Consider the following 20,405-nt stretch of genomic DNA (forward strand, 5'->3'; position numbering starts at 1 on the left):
ATACTGTAGATGTTACTTGTTACCTATCTTACTCGACCCCTGAGATATGAATCGGTACAATCCTTTATATTTTACTTTGATCGATCCTTCAGATAACTCATTCACTCATAATAAGCTTAGACCCCTTCCTCTAATATAGAAATGATTCTTTTGGGGTTAATATCAATAATTTCGCAGTAAGAACTCTTAAAAATAATCATTATACAAAGTGTGTCTTAATAGATTAACTAAAAAAGTTTGTTATACATCTTTAACATCTGAATGGTAAAATACATCATACTTATGGAAACTGAATTTTTTCATCATACCAATTAACTAGTGTAATAAAATGTTAATTACTTCTACCTTTACTTCAACATAGTCATAACCACATATATACGTTAAAGATTATGTTATTATTAGGTCTCTATGAAACGATATATCTATTTATTCGACATATCAAAGACACTGTAATCTAGAACCTAGTGGCTGTGCTTGTTTAGTTTGTTAAACGTCCTATGAACAACAAGTGTAATTACAGGACGTACCAGGCTTTAGAGGTATAAGATAGCCGGAGTACCCCGAGAAAAAAACCCATCGACGTTGGTTTGAAACTCAAGCGAGCCAGTGGTGGATGGCTAGTGATAAGGTGTCGGGACACCTAACCACTCGGTCACCGCGGCCCGTTTGCATTGATGTGCATTGGTGTGCATCTTATCTATCACAAACACTAAAATGGGAATAGACGTTGGTATTTCCCAACCAGTATTGGGTTAAAGCTTGACATTTCGGTAACTACACCCTGTCACTTTCATCAGACAAATGAATAATGCAGCGTAGCATGCACACAGTGTAATATACAAAGCACTGACCATTTATCATATGAAAAAGGCAAATTGTGGTCAGAAACATCAGTCTTAAATCTTATACTGGTTTACTTATACCAAAGTGATTTTATGTTTTAGCTCCATAACTATAACTAAATCCAAGTTGATCCTATAATTCGATCTATTAAAACTTCTGTGGAATTCTACTTTTATTGATGAACTATTTTCTTTGAGAAATTATTACTCCGCTGTATCAACCAATCAGAGGCGTCGTTACAAACGACAACGTCATTTTTTACCTATAGCCTGATTACATACATTTGTAAGTATTCAAGCCCAGCAAATTGCTTCTTACTAGCAAGATTGAATTATACACACTAACAAACTGATTAACACCACATAAGATATTTCTCTACTTTTACAAGTGACTGAAAATTAAACTCTTCATTGTGCAGTTTTTCAGAAAATTCTGGCATGGTTCGGGATGAACTCCAAATCATTTTGCAGAGATTTTGTGATTGATTTACAATTTGCTTAATTTTAACAATATATTACCTAACAATAAGCATTCATATCTTTTTTTGTAGATTTAAAAAGCCAGTATTTACTAGATTTATCCATGCTTTAATCAAGGACAAGAAAGCTATGACGTGAAATGTGACTTTTAAAATGTTAACTGTTTGATAATCAGCGTGGTTTACTTGTATGTACAGGTGCTGATTGTACATCAGGGACGTCTGTTGGTGACAATACTCCTTTAACAAGAAATTCAGGCGACTTTGGAGTGAATGGTAAGTTGAATTAATGCTTTTCTACCTAATATATACGATGTATATATCAAATAAGACAGGCAGTAAATGTCATCTACAACAATAACCACAATAAGACACTGATATCACAAAAACACTACATACAATCACGTGTATGAGAAGTTTCACAGCGTTTGTACATACAATTTTATTGACGGAAACTTTATACATATGTTTATACCTATTATAAGATACAAATTTTATAAGTCCTTATATGTTTCCAAGCAGAGACGACATGAATTCTTATTATATTGGATGTAATATTATTCCAGTACGTGATTAGACAGTGCTAATAATGTCGTGTAGAAGCCGTTAGCGACGAATGGCAGCTCCGGATGTTTACTAACTATGGAGACATTGACTGATTGCTAAAGGCCTTATAATAACGGACAATAATATATAGTTATAGGTTACACGACGAGTGGGCGTTGTATATGGTATTTCTTCCATTTTAATTAGTTATTTTTCAGAATTTACAAAAACACAGCTTTTTCGAGTTTTTTGTTGTTGTAATTTTGGAAAAGTAACTATCGAAAGTGAAAGAAATGCCATATACAACAATCACGAGTTTGTGTAAACTGTTTCTACCACGATAAAAAAAGCTACATTGTATTCTGAGGATGTATTGACCTGTTTTGTATCAACATGTGTTCTTTCACAATATCAGGGTATAGTGTAAGGAGGTTATATTGAAATGCCACTAATTAATATGCAAAATTGACAATTTCTGAAATGTATGGAAATATTACAATTGATAACAAGTCTTAACAAATCATAAGCAAGTTTATTGTTTTCAAAACATTACATGTATATAAATCTACATATATTTTCAAAAATATGACAAAAACAACTGCGAATTACTTTTTGTGCGTTATCATTTTCGGGACATCGTGAAACGGCATTCAAGTGTTTGCCAATCAAATCGTATTGAACCACATGATTAAAAATATTCCCGGTCAAAGGTCAGCGTGTCAACCAATCAAAACGCATTTAGAGTTTATTCCATGTGTGGTATAAACTGAATGTTATTTAACAGTTGTAATGGACATTCTTACCGGAATGCATGTCCTAAAATTATATTTTGTGTTTAGGCATGGATATGAAATAACATGTTACCGTATCATTAATATATATATATATTCGTTAAAATTGTTCAAAATATTCAAAGTTGACGACGCGTACGTACATTGAATCAACTAATAACGCAATGCTTGTTCTATTATTTATGCTTGTCCGATTGGATAATATTAATCACTAGTAGCCGGGTGTATATCTGCGTTTTAGTTGCCGTAGGGACGCTTATGAACCGCTAGAGTTTCGAGAGACTTGGTTATATAGAGGCAATTGAGCATTTAATTGTCTTTGATAAAGATAATGTTTTTATATTAGCATCATATTAGTTTATTTAGTTATTATTCACATGAATTTTTGATGGTGTGTTCATGATTATTTCTCGACTATTTCCTAATTATTGAATACATTTTGATGATTTTTGTTGTCCTAACACAAATGGTGTTTCCGTGAACACCGTTAAAACAGAAGTACCCTACGCCGGTTCCTAATCCAAATCAGTAGCGTATTTGCCCATCCCTAACATCAGTCGCTGCTCATCATAATGTCTATTGACCTTTGAGGGATATCATTCCACTCCTGCAGAAGGGACTGCGTTAGATGAGTGACGATATATGGGACGTTGACGCGCTTTCTTTCTCGTACGTCCCATTAATATTCGATTAGAAACATATCTGGACTGATTTTAGCCAGAAAGTCACGACAAACCCTAACAATATGGGGCCTCGCGTTGTCCTGCTGCAACGTTAGGTTAAGTTCATGGATAAAAGGAAGAACATGTGGTCTCAGGACATGGTCCTGATATCTAACTGCTGTAAGATTACCATGGATAACCACGAGAGGTGTTTTCACGCCTTGAGATATCCTTACCTTTACCATAACAAACCCTCCCTGGATCTGTCTCTTTCCGTTACGATCACTACTACGTCGATAAACACGTTGTGTTCCATCTGACATGTAAAGCGTGAAGCGAGACTCGTCAGTGAACAACACGCGTCTCCAATTGGCCAAACGAAACCGACTAGGTGCAGGTGCACCTCTGCGTCGGTGGCGGACCAACATAGGGACGTCGTTGCCTTAAACCTTCCGCAACCAATTTGTTACCGTTCTTTGACATACTGACCGACCACGAGTGTCGACAGCTTGACAAGCCGTCTCCGTCGCCGTCTAAGATCGGTTACGGAGGTGCGAGTGGCGTATGCTAAAAGCATGCAGCGTCAAGTGGGGTCACGATCGACTGAATTTTGATTGAAAAACACAGTGCACGGAGTTAGCTCAGTGTAAAATTTACTCTAATTTAGACCACAAGTCTATAATTTGTATAAGAAAAACCGAACTTACGTTTCTTTTTTCAGCTAGTATATTTTACGCAACAAACATTGTTTCCCCTTCAAGAGCAAAGTATACACACCAATGTCTTCACAAGAACATCAAGACGATGCTTACGTGTACGTTGTTTTTCTAACAGCTCGCCAATAACACACGTGGTGTTAGTGGGAGTATCAAGTTTTTTTTCTGGTAGCTCGCCAATAACACACGTGGTGTTAGTGGGAGTACCAAGTTTTATCATGGTAGTTCGCCAATAACACACGTAGTGATATTGGGACTATCAAGTTTTTTTTTCTGGTAGTTCGCCATTAACACACGTTGTGATAGTGGGACTATCAAGTTTTGTTTCTCTGGTAGCTCGCCAATAACACACGTAATGATAGTGGGACTATCAAGTTTTTTTCTGGTAGCTCGCCAATAACACACGTAGTGATATTGGGACTATCAAGTTTTTTTCTGGTAGTTCGCCATTAACACACGTTGTGATAGTGGGACTATCAAGTTTTGTTTCTCTGGTAGCTCGCCAATAACACACGTGGTGTAAGTGGGACTATCAAGTTTTTTTTCTGGTAGCTCGCCAGTAACACACGTGGTGTTAGTGGTACTTTCAAGGATTCATGTGAAGCTGATGGAAGAAACATTTTTTTTCTGTATAGGTATGAGCCTGTGGACGGATGACGCGTTAGGATGTACCTGTGGTGTTATCTATGAGTGGCTATACTATGCCCAAAGTGTGAACATAGTTTATTTTCAAGTGTGGAGAGACACTGGTGGGGATGTTTATGAGTTAGTTGGACAGCACCAACATACTCCTACAGGTATGTCCTACACTTTAACATCAAACTGATATATATTGAAGTAGGGAGATTTGGGTAACCTTTCCAGTTCAGGAAAGCTGGAAATATCTATTTAGTTTTTTCCTTTTGTTTTGTTGTTTTTTATTTTCGAAATGTATTAAACCGATCATAATCATATTTATCAAATTCATCTTTTTTTACAAGTCATAATTATTTTTGTTTTAAATACAATGTGCTATTTTGGTTATCTTATTCTACTTTGGGACTTAACAAGATAATTATGTCAGTAAATGCCATTTGTAAATGAACTTCCTCAGTCTAGATTATTAAGGCACAAGTTATATTTTGAAGTTTTGGTCTTTTTGTGAAATATCTCATATCTTTTTAGGTACTGGTAGTAATACAGCTACTTTTACTGGCATCAATCGGATCCCAGTCAACCAGGGGGATATCATTGGATGGTGCGTATATGTTGTTGTAACGGAAATGAATATTTTGATAATAAAAACTTAACAAGAATGTTTAGTAAGCACATACATTATTTCTTTGTACATTGTATTTCTTAAGTTCTCTTATTAAGGTGTTCTAAAGCTTTGAATTTTCCTGAAATACATTGCATATAAGTCCACACAGAAAGACAATCATATATGAATAACAATGACAACTGGGGTAAAATGTACATCCACACAGTTACATAAAGCGCGTAGTATTACAACGGGAATATTCAGAATAATTACAGGCTATTCAATAACTATGAAGCGCTTATAGCCAGTATACTTAAAGATTGACATGATATGAACTCAGTTTCTACCTATTTCACATGAACAAAAACGTTAAGAAATAGCGGACTACTTTATTATTGGATTTTCTTGGAAATATTTAAAACCCGACTTCATCAATAATATATATTTTCAATTAGTTCGCTTGTTAAGTGATTTTCCTTATTTATTTAAAAACAATCATCAATCATAAATTGCAGGTTATGGTGCGCATTTCGTTCACTATTTATCTCTATACCAGAATCGCTTTACCTTACTGTAAAAATGGTTTAAGTGAAATTATCTTGGTGTTATTAAAAGGTATTCTCCTGTGGCGTCCGTGGTAAGCTATAAAAACAATGGAGGAGGTCCAGACTACCGAACGTCTACTGCTGTGGGGGCCTTGGTAGTAGGGAACACTCATGATTGGTCTGGCGATGCCACGCAATCTGGAAAGCGATTTGGATTCCAAGCTATGATACAACCAGGTGAACATTATTTCTAATCTATTTAAAATGTTATGGAACCTATTCTGCTTGTTGTTAAGAATAAATGTGAATAGATTTTGGTATATCGAAGCCAGATTTAGATTTAATCCCAATTGAAACGACTTCAAAACATAGTAGATATAAAGGTTATATTGTGGACGAAAAAGACCTGTGGATTTGGTCATTTGTCTGATGAAGGTGACTGAGCGTAGTCATGAAAACGTCACGTTTATATTCAATACTGTTTGTGATATACCAAAGTTTATCCTCTTAATAGGTATGTTGTCTCAGTTTTTGCTAGGTATCTCCTTTGATATTTCTGGGAAGGAAGTGCTGCTGGCAGCCATTTGTCTCGGAGATTTGTCGCAACCCTGCACGTCACGCATTGAATAAAAATGGAAAAATTATCAATAGGGGCATTGTATACTTTAACTATTAGCTGTTTTCTCTCACGTCCGTGATTTTAATCTCTCTATGGTACAGTTTGAAACATGAATGATTTGTAATTCCCCCTCCATCATTTAACATTAATGGTATACATGTAATCTCGATGATTAAGGTTGCCTTCGCTGCTTACGTCACATTTTTATCTCGTCAAAATCAATTTCAGACTCGAAATACACCTTCATGTTGGTAAAGTGAAGTCGCTTACTTTTTCGGAACACGTTTTTCCCCATAAGTAGTAAATCATATAATTTCCCTTGTAGTCTTTCCATGCAGTACATATGGTAAATTTTTCTTTGTTGAACATTGTCATAGTCTCTATTTAATGTTAAAAACTTACAAAATTAGGATTGCTACATTTATTCGTTTGATTTTTCCCACTTTAATATTCCTATATTTTCATTGAAAATCGAACGAAGCTGAGTTGGAAGTTTGCTTCTATTGAAAAATGACAAAATGCCGACAGCGCAATACTGGTTCTCACAAGATATGACACCCATGATAAAGAAATAAATTTAATCTAAAAAAAAAAAAAAAAAAAAAACAAAGATAACGGCTTCGTCCTTATAATGATAGATTTTAAGGTTTTTGCATACACCATATATAGACACAGAAAACGTTTTTTTTATCTCTTCGGGATGAAATTTAATTATTAGTGAACTTGAAATGTTCCATAGAGAACAACAAGAAAAACGTTTTATAGTGTAGCAAAGTATAGCATATATTATGTAACATTTTGTATGGTTTGAAACTTTAAACATCCTAATGCTCTATTAAACGATCTTTATCATTTTATGCCGAAGTCGTAACACCATTTGACAAGTGCTCTGTTGCTGCAGGTACTGCGCCAACTATAACAAACTTGGCGCCGACGACAACCTCGATCAGCGACACCTCACAAACAGGGTTCCTCGTGTTCACCTTGGTAGTGTACGATGATGACGGCGACACCATAACAACAAGTATGACGTCAGCTTCCACTGAATTTGCGTTCGATGCAAATACACGTATGTATACTGGCATTGTTTTCATTTCTAATCTTCATCATTTATAATCCTTTCTTTGAGGAAACTCATCATTTTTCGTCTTGTTTTCTTTATAGCTACAAACTGAGGTAGGCTATGCCTGTTGTCCATTTTTCACCTGAGGAAGAAGGCATGGATATGCTATATCTGATGCTTTATCCTACTGACTTTTCTTTGCGGCCGATAAAATTGGTTGAAATAGTAATAATCAATTATATCGCTATTTATACGCAGAACGTTGCTTTCGGATTCATCCTTTTTTTCTTCTTTTTCATATTTTTATTAAAAGAAAGATAACTTCCGCCCAGTTGATAATGACAGGAGTGATAGGTAATATTTTCGCACATGTTGAACTGCAGACTGAATTAGAGCTACGTCATCAAAACAAAACGTTGTCTGCTTACATGTATCTTTCAAACAAGCTCCCGTCGGTTGATGCGGAACATTGGTTATGTGTCCAGTTCTTCACTCTTTCCCTCGTTATACGTTTTATTATTGTCCCGCTCTTTGCGATATTTGGTTAAATTCTGTAGAATGATCGATGGCTACCAGTAGGTTGTTTCTGCTTTTTTCTGTTTTCAGTTCGGGTGACAACAGCTGTTAATACGATTGCTGCTGGTTCCTACCCTCTAACGTTCCGAGTACAGGATTCTTGTGGTAAAACGGGCACCGGTACTCTGACAATAACGGTAACGAATTCGGTAAGTTCCCGTGGTCAATCACTTTATAATGCGTCAAGTACCGGTAGATGACTGGATAGTTCCACAAGATGACTGGATAGTTCGGTTAGTTCCACAAGATGACTGGATAGTTCGGTTAGTTCCACAAGATGACTGAATAATTCGGTTAGTTCCACAAGATGACTGGATAGTTCAGTTAGATCCAGTAGATGACTGGATAATTCGGTTAGTTCTACAAGATGACTGGATAGTTCGGTTAGTTCCACAAGATGACTGGATAGTTCGGTTAGATCCAGTAGATGACTGGATAATTCGGTTAGTTCCACAAGATGACTGGATAGTTCGGTTAGTTCCACAAGATGACTGAATAATTCGGTTAGTTCCACAAGATGACTGGATAGTTCGGTTAGTTCCACAAGATGACTGAATAATTCGGTTAGTTCCACAAGATGACTGGATAATTCGGTAAGATCCAGTAGATGACTGGATAATTCGGTTAGTTCTACAAGATGACTGGATAGTTCGGTTAGTTCCACAAGATGACTGAATAATTCGGTTAGTTCCACAAGATGACTGGATAGTTCGGTTAGATCCAGTAGATGACTGGATAATTCGGTTAGTTCTACAAGATGACTGGATAGTTCGGTTAGTTCCACAAGATGACTGGATAGTTCGGTTAGATCCAGTAGATGACTGGATAATTCGGTTAGTTCCACAAGATGACTGGATAGTTCGGTTAGTTCCACAAGATGACTGAATAATTCGGTTAGTTCCACAAGATGACTGGATAGTTCGGTTAGTTCCACAAGATGACTGAATAATTCGGTTAGTTCCACAAGATGACTGGATAATTCGGTAAGATCCAGTAGATGACTGGATAATTCGGTTAGTTCTACAAGATGACTGGATAGTTCGGTTAGTTCCACAAGATGACTGAATAATTCGGTTAGTTCCACAAGATGACTGGATAGTTCGGTTAGATCCAGTAGATGACTGGATAATTCGGTTAGTTCTACAAGATGACTGGATAGTTCGGTTAGTTCCACAAGATGACTGGATAGTTCGGTTAGTTCCACAAGATGACTGGATAGTTCGATTAGTTCCACAAGATGACTGGATAATTCGGTTAGTTCCACAAGATGACTGGATAGTTTGGTTAGTTCCACAAGATGACTGGATAGTTCGGTTAGATCCAGTAGATGACTCGATAATTTGGTAAGTTTCAAAAGGTGACTGAATTGTTCGGTAAATTCTGGTAGATGACTGGATAATTCGGTGAGTTCCAGTAGGTGACTTTATAATTCGCTAAGTTCAGGTAGATGACATGATAATTCGATACGTTCTAATATATGACTGGATAGTTTGGTAAGTTCCAGTAGATGACTGGTTAATTCGGTAATTTCCGGTAGATGACTAGATAATTCGGTAATTCGCGTTGTCGAACACTTGATAGATTCGGTAAGTTCCGGTTGACCACTTAGTGATTCGGTAAGTTCACTTTAGTTCCATTAGCCTGACAAAACCATTAGAAGAATTAGCACATTCTAGTTGACAATAACATGCACGATTCTGTAATTACCAGTAGATCGACATGTAATTCGGGGGTAATCGAGTAGCCCAGTACCTACTCTCTGAACTGCAATTTTTACAATGATTTAGTGTTCGAGTTATGATATCAGAGTTCGAGGCGATTAAGTTTGATTATATATTGTTATTGACAGCCTATCTATATCACCAACCTCCCTAGTTACGCCGTGGTGAGTCAGGATATCACCACCCAGACCCTTCTCCATACCTTGGCCACTTCAGACGCCTCTCCGACCGACAGTATCGCCAGCTGTAACTTGGCTGCCGCCCCGAAATTCTCCACCGCTATTGTCACAGGAACAAGTGAGCCTTTAATGTTTATGTTTAGAACAGTACTATGTTTTGACAATAAACTCCCAATGAATAATCATGTTTTGCGTAAAAAAAAACGTGCACTTGTTGCACGCTACAAATCCTACTGAATGTTTTTGCCCTGGGTTTAAGGTTTCGGGGTTTCACTAACGAAGCAGGTTTAGAGCATTCAAAAGGTTTAGCAGATAAGCGCAATGATGAATGGGCACATCAACATTATTTGCTGCAGACATTTTATATAGTATACTTATCAAAATCATAATTAATTCAGTACGCTTCCAGCGCCACGAAAAGCGTTAAACTATGTACATTATCAGTATTTACAAGCCGTACTTAGTTCCTGACTAACATTAACACATTAAGACCAGGGCTAAAACAATAGAAGTTCTTTGCTATTCTTACCAGTGGTTGGCATGCTCATTCAATAGTTTATGTAAATTTCACTTTCGCTTTAATTGATTTTCTAAAAATGTTCTTTATAATTACAGTCAAACCTGTATTAAGTTTTGATGAATTTATTGTTTCTTAAAGAAATCTGCAATCATAGTTTGCTTGCTTGTACATTTCACATATAGTTATGTTCAGCCTCAGCTTTCATAATAGCTGTTAGCATTTCTGTGTGACCTTTCTGGCAATAAAATTATTTAATTTCAGTCAGATTTTGTGCACATCACTGTAACTTAAGTGTAGTACGCAAGTTGTATCATCATCTTCCTCTCAACAGAATTATCCGAATCACCAGGTCATTTTCAGCAGATTTGAAGTAATCTAAAACATTAACTAAAGGACGATCCCAGTCAAGTTGTTCGGTATGATCATCACATGTTTTCATGTTCGAGTCCAAATCAGGTGTGTTTACTAATTCGCACTGATACAGAACTTTTGATAATTCCCAAACAGAGAGCGGGGATCATCCTCCTCATCGAAGTCATCATCATCTTGAATCACATTCTTATCATCCGTATTCCGGTTGAGTACTGAATCAAACCCACACTTATAAAAGCACTTTGTAATGGTACCACCGTTAACCTCCTGCCATGCCTGGCGTATCCAGTAAATGACAACAAGTATGGTTGTTTCAGCAGAGTTGCCCCTTTTGCTCCTGGTTGTCGGTCCATCTCGCATGTGTCTCAACTGCAATAAAGAAAAAAGTGAAATCAGAACCAAACATATTCTTGTGATTGATTATACATGCATATCAAATAAAATGATCAACGAAGCAATAAAAAGAAATTCAAATGAAAAACATAAAAGGGAAAAACACTTACCTGGCGTTTCCTAAACTGGAGTTTTGTTGCCTGAATGATCCCTTGAATCACTGGCTGAGATAGACATGAGGTGTTGGCAGGTAAAAATTTGAGAACAATGTGAGTTAGGCTCACATGAGGGTGTGACGGGGCATTGTCTATAAACAATAGAATCCGCCTATCTCTGGCGTTTGAAAATACTGTCTAAATATTTTAGCCATTCTTCAAAAGAAAAAAAATTGTTCATCTAGGCTTGTTTTTATTTTTTCTGTATATCATAGGTAGGTTTTCACTTTTAATGTGCTAAAAAGCCCTGGGGTGTTTTGACTTCCAAATTACAAGCGGGGTAAGTTTCTCTCCTGTTAATGAGGCACACAAAGCCACTGTGATTCTTTCTTTCAATCGTTTACCGCCTGAACAATCATCCCCTTTCAGGTGAAATGTTGTCCTAGTTGTCCCCGAAAAACAGTCCAGTTTCGTCCATATCAAAAATATTCTCTGGTAAATATTCCCGACATAGTTCCGGAATTTTCTTTTCCAGTCGCCAACGACTTCTTTATTAACATCACCACGTTCGCCACTTTGGGTTCCAAAAACAATGTTGTGTCTTTTCAAAAAACGATCCAACCATACATTTGATGCTTTGAAATGATCTCAACACCACTGACATACGGTCAGTACCAGGAAAAAGCCCCACGTGGGTTTCGAACTCGTAACTGTTTTCTTCTCACTTTACTTAACAAATTGTAAGGCGCCTTGAATCTTTTTTGTCGCACCATTACCAATGCCCTTTGAAAATTTGTGTCGAAATTGATGATTGTATCAATTTACCACGTGGTTACGCTATACACTATTATTAGTAGCGTCATAGCACGTGACAGCTGCCTATTCCTAAGCCGTGTGAGATTGGTTTTCCAAGCAATCACGGGATCATCTGTGAGGTATATGAAAACATATAATCTGCCACGAGGCCGGTGCTTTCTCGGCACAGTACTCAAATATATATACATGTGTATTTTTATTTTAGCATATGGAATATACTCCATTTTAAATCCCGGGTTCGATTATCTAACGACAAAGAAGTATCAATTTGACGCCACATGTACAGATTCCTATGGAGCCTCAGACAGCGGAACTTTCTATGTCTACGTTACAGCCAACACTCCACCGATATTCACAAACCTGCCAGGTAGATATTAACAGGTCCCAGTTGATTCTATATTCCAGAATTTGCTCCTATTATCGTGATATCCGTGACAACTGTCGTCTACTAACGGAACAAAAATAACAGCAGAATGTTTGGAGACTTGCAGGTTGGGGAATATTAATTGTTGACATCATAACCTCATTAGGAAATATTATATTTCCCTGAGGGGTATGAAGCCTGACGTGTTTGTTGATATACCTAATGTTTCCATTGTAATCATCCTAGTTGTTATTTTGAGGATAGGACTTAACCCGCTTTTGACCTACACATGTAGTTTTAAAAGGTATATGTCATCGAACGGGACTTTTTCCCTTTCTTCGGCGCCTTGTTGGTTTCCACTTGTAAGCTATTCAATAGTCTTCTTGTAAATCTTTATTTTTGCTCGTCCCACAACAAACAAAGACAAGCCTCACTTCTTATCTATCAAGGAAAACTTATTTTCAAATGAGATGCCCCCTATAAAATCAAGCGTTGATCCTTTGTAAGTTACATTATCAGTGATGATTCTGTTGTTTTTTCATGTGTAACAAAATTGTTTATAACTATTGTGAATTTTGCAATGATAGATAAAGCAACGATTGCCAGTACCATAGCAACCGGTACCAGTGTGTTTGCTGTAACAGCTACCGATGTTGACGTTGCTGATACCGTCACGTTCAACGGAGTCACGTGCTTGACAGGAACCTGTCCGTTTACAATAACCGCCGGCACGTGATCACGTGTTCTTTTATAATATATAAACATTATTTAAAGAAATGTTTGTTTTAATATCATTTTATGGTCTATAAACATTTGAAGACATTAAGAGCAAAGAACGTCCTTATATGTTTTATAATGAATCTTGTATGACGATGAAGATCATTTCAATGTAAAGGGTAAAAAAAGCAAAAATAATAAGGACACAGGAAAAAACTTCAAGAATTGGTCGATATATTTTGTTTAAAATGCTATACATGTACATCTCCCTGATTGTAATCGATTGATAAAAAGGAAAGATTGTTGTATATATTACTGATAATTCATTCATTATGGTTTTAGGTGGTGAAATACAGACGAATGCAGATATCTCGGCATTAACCATACCTGGATATGAAGTATACGTCACAATCACTGACGGAACAAACACTGTGGGACCGAGGACGCTGACTGTCATAGTTACTGGTAAGTCGGTTACAACATGTACATGTATCATACACTATACGTAGCTACTTTCTTTAGAAAGTATCAGAAAAAACAGCTATTGATGGCTATCATGAATAGTGTTTTTTCTTTAATTAAATCAATCTTATAAATTAGCTGTAGAAGTGTTTGATGGTCACTACGATCGCATGTGCATGCTTTATTCACTGTAGTCTATATTTCGTATGGAGAGAAACGGTTTATAACTTGTGACGTCATATTTATCCTTTTTACTGCTGTATAAGGTTGGGTATTACTTTATTTTAATTAGTGTATGCTATATTATCGTTCAAGTTAAAAGAATATATGAATAACACATTATGTTTATGTAATATAGGCATAAATTCGCCACCTGTTATACGGAACACACCTCTGACGTTCAGCCTGTCATTAATGGAGAACAGTGCAAAAAGCAACTCTATTTATCAGATAAATGCTGCAGATCCAGACTCGGATACGCTAACCTATAGCATCACCTACACACCTGCTACCGAAGGAGCTACTGTCTTTTCGTTTGATACATCTAGTAAGTTTCCCAATTATTAATTATAACCTAAAAACAAAAAAACAAAAAGAACAATGAATTAAAAAAAAAAATAAAAAAAATGGAAAGATATATCTAAAAAAACAACCGAATGCTACCGTATTCTAAATTCGAAATCGACAGAACTAGAGCAAAATACAAATGAAAATATGGATTTTCTTAAAAAAAAAAAACATGCAAAAAGCAAGAAGAATAAGACCACATGTTCCGGAAGGGTAAGCGTCCTCTGCTCCACGGAAGACATACAATCTAAGTCACATCCGTGCTTAATAATTAATATGAAAACCTAGGTGGTGGCAACAGAATCGCGTGATCAATAATCGAGTATGTCTGACTTCATATCGAACATGATGTTGACTTTCCCATTGTCTATATCAACCTGCAAACTTCAACTTCTAGCTGTTATGTCGATTACTGTTGAAAAATGTCTAACACCACATTAATTCGAAAAAAATAATGCAGTTGGAATAATGGTATTGCTGGTAAGCTATGGTGATGCTGGTGACTTGTTATGATGGTGCTAGTGCTTTGCGATGTTGATATTAGTGGTTTGCATTGATGATATTGATGGTTAGCTATGGTGATGTTGGTGACTTGTTATGATGGTGCTAGTGCTTTGCGATGTTGATATTAGTGGTTTGCATTGATGATATTGATGGTTAGCTATGATGATGTTGGTGAATAGCTATGATGGTATTGGTGGACAGTTTTGATGGCATTGATAATTAGTTATGGTGATGTCAATGATAAGCTTTGATTGTAGACATTTATGTCTATGTTTAGTGCATCTAGTTCAGATCCATGTTGTTATGAGATGCTTGTTTTTATTTGTGAAGGACCAAAAGAAAACAAAAACAAAAAATACCGGTGATCTCGATTTATGTTGAAAGTTGTTAAAACTTATTTCTTTTTACGACTATATGGCATAATGATTTCAAATATATATTAAACGCTTGAAGGGGTAGTATCTGTCTACATTGTTTATATTTTGTTTCCTTCTAGCTGGGTTATTGTCCACCTATTAAATTGTATTATCTACCTTCCTCGTTTGTGTTTTTCCTTCAAGCTGGGATATTGTACAGTTGTTGATGACTACTATTTGCATATATCGTTTTTTTCCTTTCTAGCTGGGCTATTGTCCACCTTCTTCAGCCACCGTAGTAGACTATGAGAGTTTGACCAGTAAGAGTTTTACCGCGGACATCAGCGTTACAGACGGCGCGGCGACTGATACCTACTCCACATTCACCATCGATGTGATTGACATAAACGAGGCTCCAGCTTTCGGAACTACAATCTATTACGTCACCGGAAATGAGGGCAGTGTATGGAGAATATACTTGAATTTTACAATACAGTCAAATTGCGACAGCCATAATTATTTTCGACAATTGTGTTTCGTTATCATAAATCAGCTTCCAGAACAAAATACCTTTATGTACGACGTATTTTGAACCAGGAGTTAAAGATGTAAATTTCATGTCGAAAATAAAGTGTATTTAATATGTAATTTTATACTAATAGCATCTATGGACAGATGTATATATATATTCATAGCAATCATGGCATTTAGATAATACACTGTTAATGACTACACGCCATAAAAGAATCAATTTTAAAGGGGTGTCGACCTGGTGGAGAGGGGACTGTCAAATTTATCTTTGGCCAAGTAATAGAGTTCGAGACTCGGTCCGGGCTCGAGACAAAACTTTCTTCATTTGTGATTCTGTATTGAAGCACAAGGCTTCATTATCTATGGCAGTCATAACTGCTTTTTGTTTCATGCATTGAAACAACACGTTGTATATTTGTATTACAGGCAGGGGAGAGCTTTGGTAACCCTGGGTTTACTGTAACGGATCCTGATACTGGCGATACACATTCCTACACTGTCGACTGCCCTGCTATCACCATGGATTCTAGTACAGGCGCTGTGACCTTAAGTGGAACCTATGACCTTGACATTTCTGGTACGGCGTCAGTATTGACCTGCACTGCCACGGTATCGGATGGCGAGCTCACTGATACCACTCAATTGATAGTCACAATAAATGACGTCAACGACCATACTCCAGCATTCTCCCAATCGGACTATACCATATATACGACCATATACGGTAACGTTGGTGGGATTATTGGGAATATAGCGGCAACTGATGGGGACTTAGGAATCTACGGTGAGTCTTTGTTTTGGGAATTGACAACACAAAACAATGCTTTTCCAAACAGTTAATCTTTCTTTAGCTGCAACAGTAGATGCATATCTATATATAGATATGTGAGAGGTATCGGAGTATCTTAGTCAAATTCTTAGATACATTTTGTATATATATAATCAAAACCAAATATATGCAAAACGGATAACAGGATCTGAAAAAAATCTTGGTCCGAGAGATCAATTGTCACTTTCTCTTTGAGGATAATGCTACATGATAATGTTTGTCTCCTGCATTTCAAAAGTTCGCAATTTCATCTCATTTGGCAAGTATGTCGTCTGGGGCTTTAAAAAGAATACAATTTGTTCCAACAAAAGTGTATGAGGTACATAAGCTTCCATTTAAAACATGTTTCAGTAAAACAAAATGGTTTTAGGAATATATTTGTAATTGGTTATCACAATTCCTAAGTTTAGCAACCAGCAGCATGATAATTGAAAGACAAATTCCTCAAAATGATTTATGTTTAATATGGAAGCCGGAATCCTAAAATAACAATATCAATAAAATGATGTTGTCTAACGACATTGATAGGTATCTGCTTCCTGAAAATAATAGATTGGAATTAATAAAAAGTATTGCTATTAGATACATTAGCAAGTAGGTTTTGCTGATTACGATTGAGATTCAATTACTTTATGATTATACTTGTTATTTGGGAATAGATTTATCTCATATACGAAGCCTCTATTATATATATTAAACAGGATATAGAAAACATTAAAAATAATCAGATGATTGAAGATTTTTAGTAATGTGTAGGTGTAAGATATTTCTTTTGATTGTTAAAGTCAATGATGAATTGTTGGTACTGCTGATTTGAGCATCAATACGTTTTAGGAGCAATATCCTACTCCATTGACTCATCAACACTCAACGATACTTACTTCGGAGTGAGCGGCACAGGGGATTTATACCTTAATAAGGATCTTTCATCATTCGGAAATGGGGCATACCTCCCTTTCACTGCAACTGTAACAGACTATGGTGGTCTAACAGGTAATAGAGACCAACCAACCAATTGTTTTCCCATAGACTTTAGTGTTCACGTTTTGGAGTATTTCATTCAAATTCTTGAATTCAATTTGACAATTATGGTTTAAAACAAAAGTTTAGGGTCTGATATAACACATAATCAAAAAAAAGTTGGGTCCTTCAGCTCAAATTTTCTCCAGGGTAGCCATTTTGAAAATAGGTGAATTTCGCAGTAAAAATTCTCAAAAATCTTAAATGTTTACCTGATTATTATTATTACCTGAACTTTTGGGAAAAAAATCAATCGGACTTACGAAATTTATATCAACATTTCTTATTGATAGTTACCTACCAGGCTACATATCTATTTTCTCACTTCATAACATACTGGCCAATCAGTGGCTGCCAGACATTTTATCCTTGGCTCAACTTTCTATACACAGGGGCTGTTTCAAAAATATATATTTTTTAATTGGTTGGTTGTTCCCTATAATAACCCCGGATTGAGGACTCTTGATGTATGTTCAGCAACAATTTGGAAACATGTTGTATTTCCCTCCCTTTTTGCAGCAAATATAAAGGTGCACATAACGTTATTTGTCCATAACAACCTTTAAATTGTTAACCCGAAATAATAACATTATATGGTCTTGTGATCCGTGTATCATTGTCATGGCTCTTCATATTTTATATAAAGGTATACATTTCTTTAAATTACGAATTCGTTGTACATCTGTTAAATCGGCTTACCTGTTTTTCGGGGTATGTTTTGCTATGTTTTTTGCCTTCGTAAACTCGTTTCTGAGGTAGAATTATTGTTTCCTTTTAATATCGGCTATCCTGTGTTGTTTTGTTTGTTTGTTTTGTTTTTGCCCTCATGAACTCGATTTTGAGTTAGAATAACGGTTTCCGTTGAATATCGGCTCTCATTTTTCTTTATTTCTCGTGAACTCCATTTTGAGTAAAAATTACAATTTGTTTGAATATCGGCTTTTTGTTTGCTTTTTTTTTTGCCCTCGCTAACACAAATTTGAGTTAGAATTACGGTTTCATTTGAATAGGGACTTTCTTAGTCTTTTTTTCTTCCCTCATGAATTCGATTGTGCGTTGGAATTACGTTTTTGTTTGATTTTTTTGGAATTTGTTTATGCCCTCGTGATTTCGATTTTGAGTAAGCATGACGGTTTTGTTTGAATGTCAGTATCTTTTGTTGTTTTATAGATACAGCGAATGTTGTTGTTATAGTATATATAACAACTACCGTACCAACGACAACTACAACGGAAAGATATATAACATTTTTCGAGTACCCTCCAAACATACCATGGTTCACCCTTTTATTCATGACTGCCTTCGCTGTGGCTGCTGTGTTTTCATACTTGGCCTATACTCAAGGATTCCTGATTAACCTTACACGTGAGGATTTTAAATCTCTATGCAGGGAAAAGAAAAAGGGGTAAGATTTAAAATATGAAAACACAGTTCTAAGCACAATAAGTATATGCCATAATATAACTGCTTGCATCAGTTATATAAATAGAGTGTGTAATGGACATACTTTTAGATAATATTATATGTTTGGTAGTGACGCTACTTCAATATTTAACTTGTTAAAAATTTATCGAAATGAATAAATCAATGAATCAATAAATAAGTACCATATTTGTGATCGATGGACACATTTCTTTTACAGAAACATTAAAAGGAAACATCCGAGGAAAATCAAACATTTTGGTAAACACTTTGTAATCAGTTGTATGCTTCTGACATCTAATTTTATACTTGAAATAATATTTTACATTCTGTAAATGATATTTCTGGTCAGATTTGGAAAAGGGAATGGTACACAATTAAGACATTATTTTCGTATACAGAAAATAGCCTATGGCATTTTAGGACAATTCATATGTATTAATAAATATATAATTGTTTAATAAGGTTTCTTTTTATATGTACTTAACATTGATAAAATAAAACATTTCCCTGTTTTGCAATAAGCAATCCAATCGTGATAATATTTTAATGAGACCTATTGTTGATAAGAGAAATACAGGATGGTATATTTTACAGCTTCCGGTCAACGGGATCGACAGAGGGGCGTGAAATTCGCCTCGCCTAACTTAGCTCATCCAATCAACACATCACTCTGAAGACTTGGATCCGCATTGGAAATCAATCAATATGAAATTCTGAAAGAAAATTTCTACCGACCACAATCCATTATCTGACACAATTCTAACATTTAATTTTGAAGACTGATTGAATGTATCAATGTTTAAACGTAGTTTCTTCATTGATTTTTTAAGAATATACACCAAAGTACTCAATTCAAATGACTAGACATCGACTTGATAGCATTATTATTCCTGGTGGCAATCTCTAACCCGTCTATCACTGGAAACTTCCAAGTGAAATGGGATAAAGCCTGAAGCAAGCACCTGACAATACAGAAGAAATACAAAACAGCAGCAAAATGACTATATTGGTGGGGTGGGTGGGTGGGTGGGTGATAAATCAACTGCTCAAACACAGCGTTCCTGCAGTCTGGAATTTTCAAGTGCTAAGGTGGGATAATTCAAAGGCACGCAATTGACAAAAGGGCGACAACTCTTAATCCAGTAATAAGACACCAAAAGGACTAATATATTGTACTCTGATAAACAGATTTATTTATTATCAAATAAATCCCATTATTTCCACGAACTATCGTTTCGCCGTGAATGGTTGCTTGTAGCAATGACGGCACAAGAACAGGCCTAAATGGAAGCGCAGAATTTGACTTTTGAAACGCGATAACACTGTTACAAATTGAACATAACAATTAAAGTGTGAAAATAGATATATAAGTATCAAACTTCCTTCGTTGGTAAGTTGTTGTCAAATATTTCTCTCGTGATTGCGGATTAATAAATCATATTACGACAACGCATG

The 20,405-nt window shown here is 36.0% G+C and overlaps 1 protein-coding gene across 1 annotated transcript; it reads left to right on the plus strand.

The window, feature by feature from the left end:
• The first annotated feature begins 714 nt into the window (after positions 1-714).
• On the plus strand, positions 715-19,784 carry LOC117316253 (protocadherin Fat 4-like). The gene is made up of 18 exons (XM_033870791.1): positions 715-730; positions 1,520-1,597; positions 4,672-4,833; positions 5,201-5,273; positions 5,892-6,058; positions 7,306-7,509; positions 8,110-8,228; positions 9,929-10,097; positions 12,381-12,542; positions 13,127-13,267; positions 13,599-13,721; positions 14,077-14,243; positions 15,411-15,608; positions 16,103-16,460; positions 17,340-17,498; positions 18,696-18,930; positions 19,168-19,208; positions 19,545-19,784. The coding sequence occupies exons 1-18, from the start codon at positions 715-717 to the stop codon at positions 19,622-19,624; spliced, it is 2,652 nt and encodes an 883-aa protein (XP_033726682.1). The 3' UTR covers positions 19,625-19,784.
• The last annotated feature ends 621 nt before the right edge of the window (positions 19,785-20,405 follow it).

This window comes from Pecten maximus, chromosome 18, assembly GCF_902652985.1.
Source record: "Pecten maximus chromosome 18, xPecMax1.1, whole genome shotgun sequence".
NCBI lineage: Eukaryota > Metazoa > Mollusca > Bivalvia > Pectinida > Pectinidae > Pecten > Pecten maximus.

What these genes read in the sequence shown, in the direction of transcription:
- LOC117316253 (XM_033870791.1), top strand. An exon ending in TGCGTTCGATGCAAATACAC is followed by an intron (nt 7,510 to 8,109) that starts GTATGTATACTG and finishes TTCTGTTTTCAG; the next exon opens with TTCGGGTGACAACAGCTGTT. An exon ending in AGACTATGGTGGTCTAACAG is followed by an intron (nt 17,499 to 18,695) that starts GTAATAGAGACC and finishes GTTGTTTTATAG; the next exon opens with ATACAGCGAATGTTGTTGTT.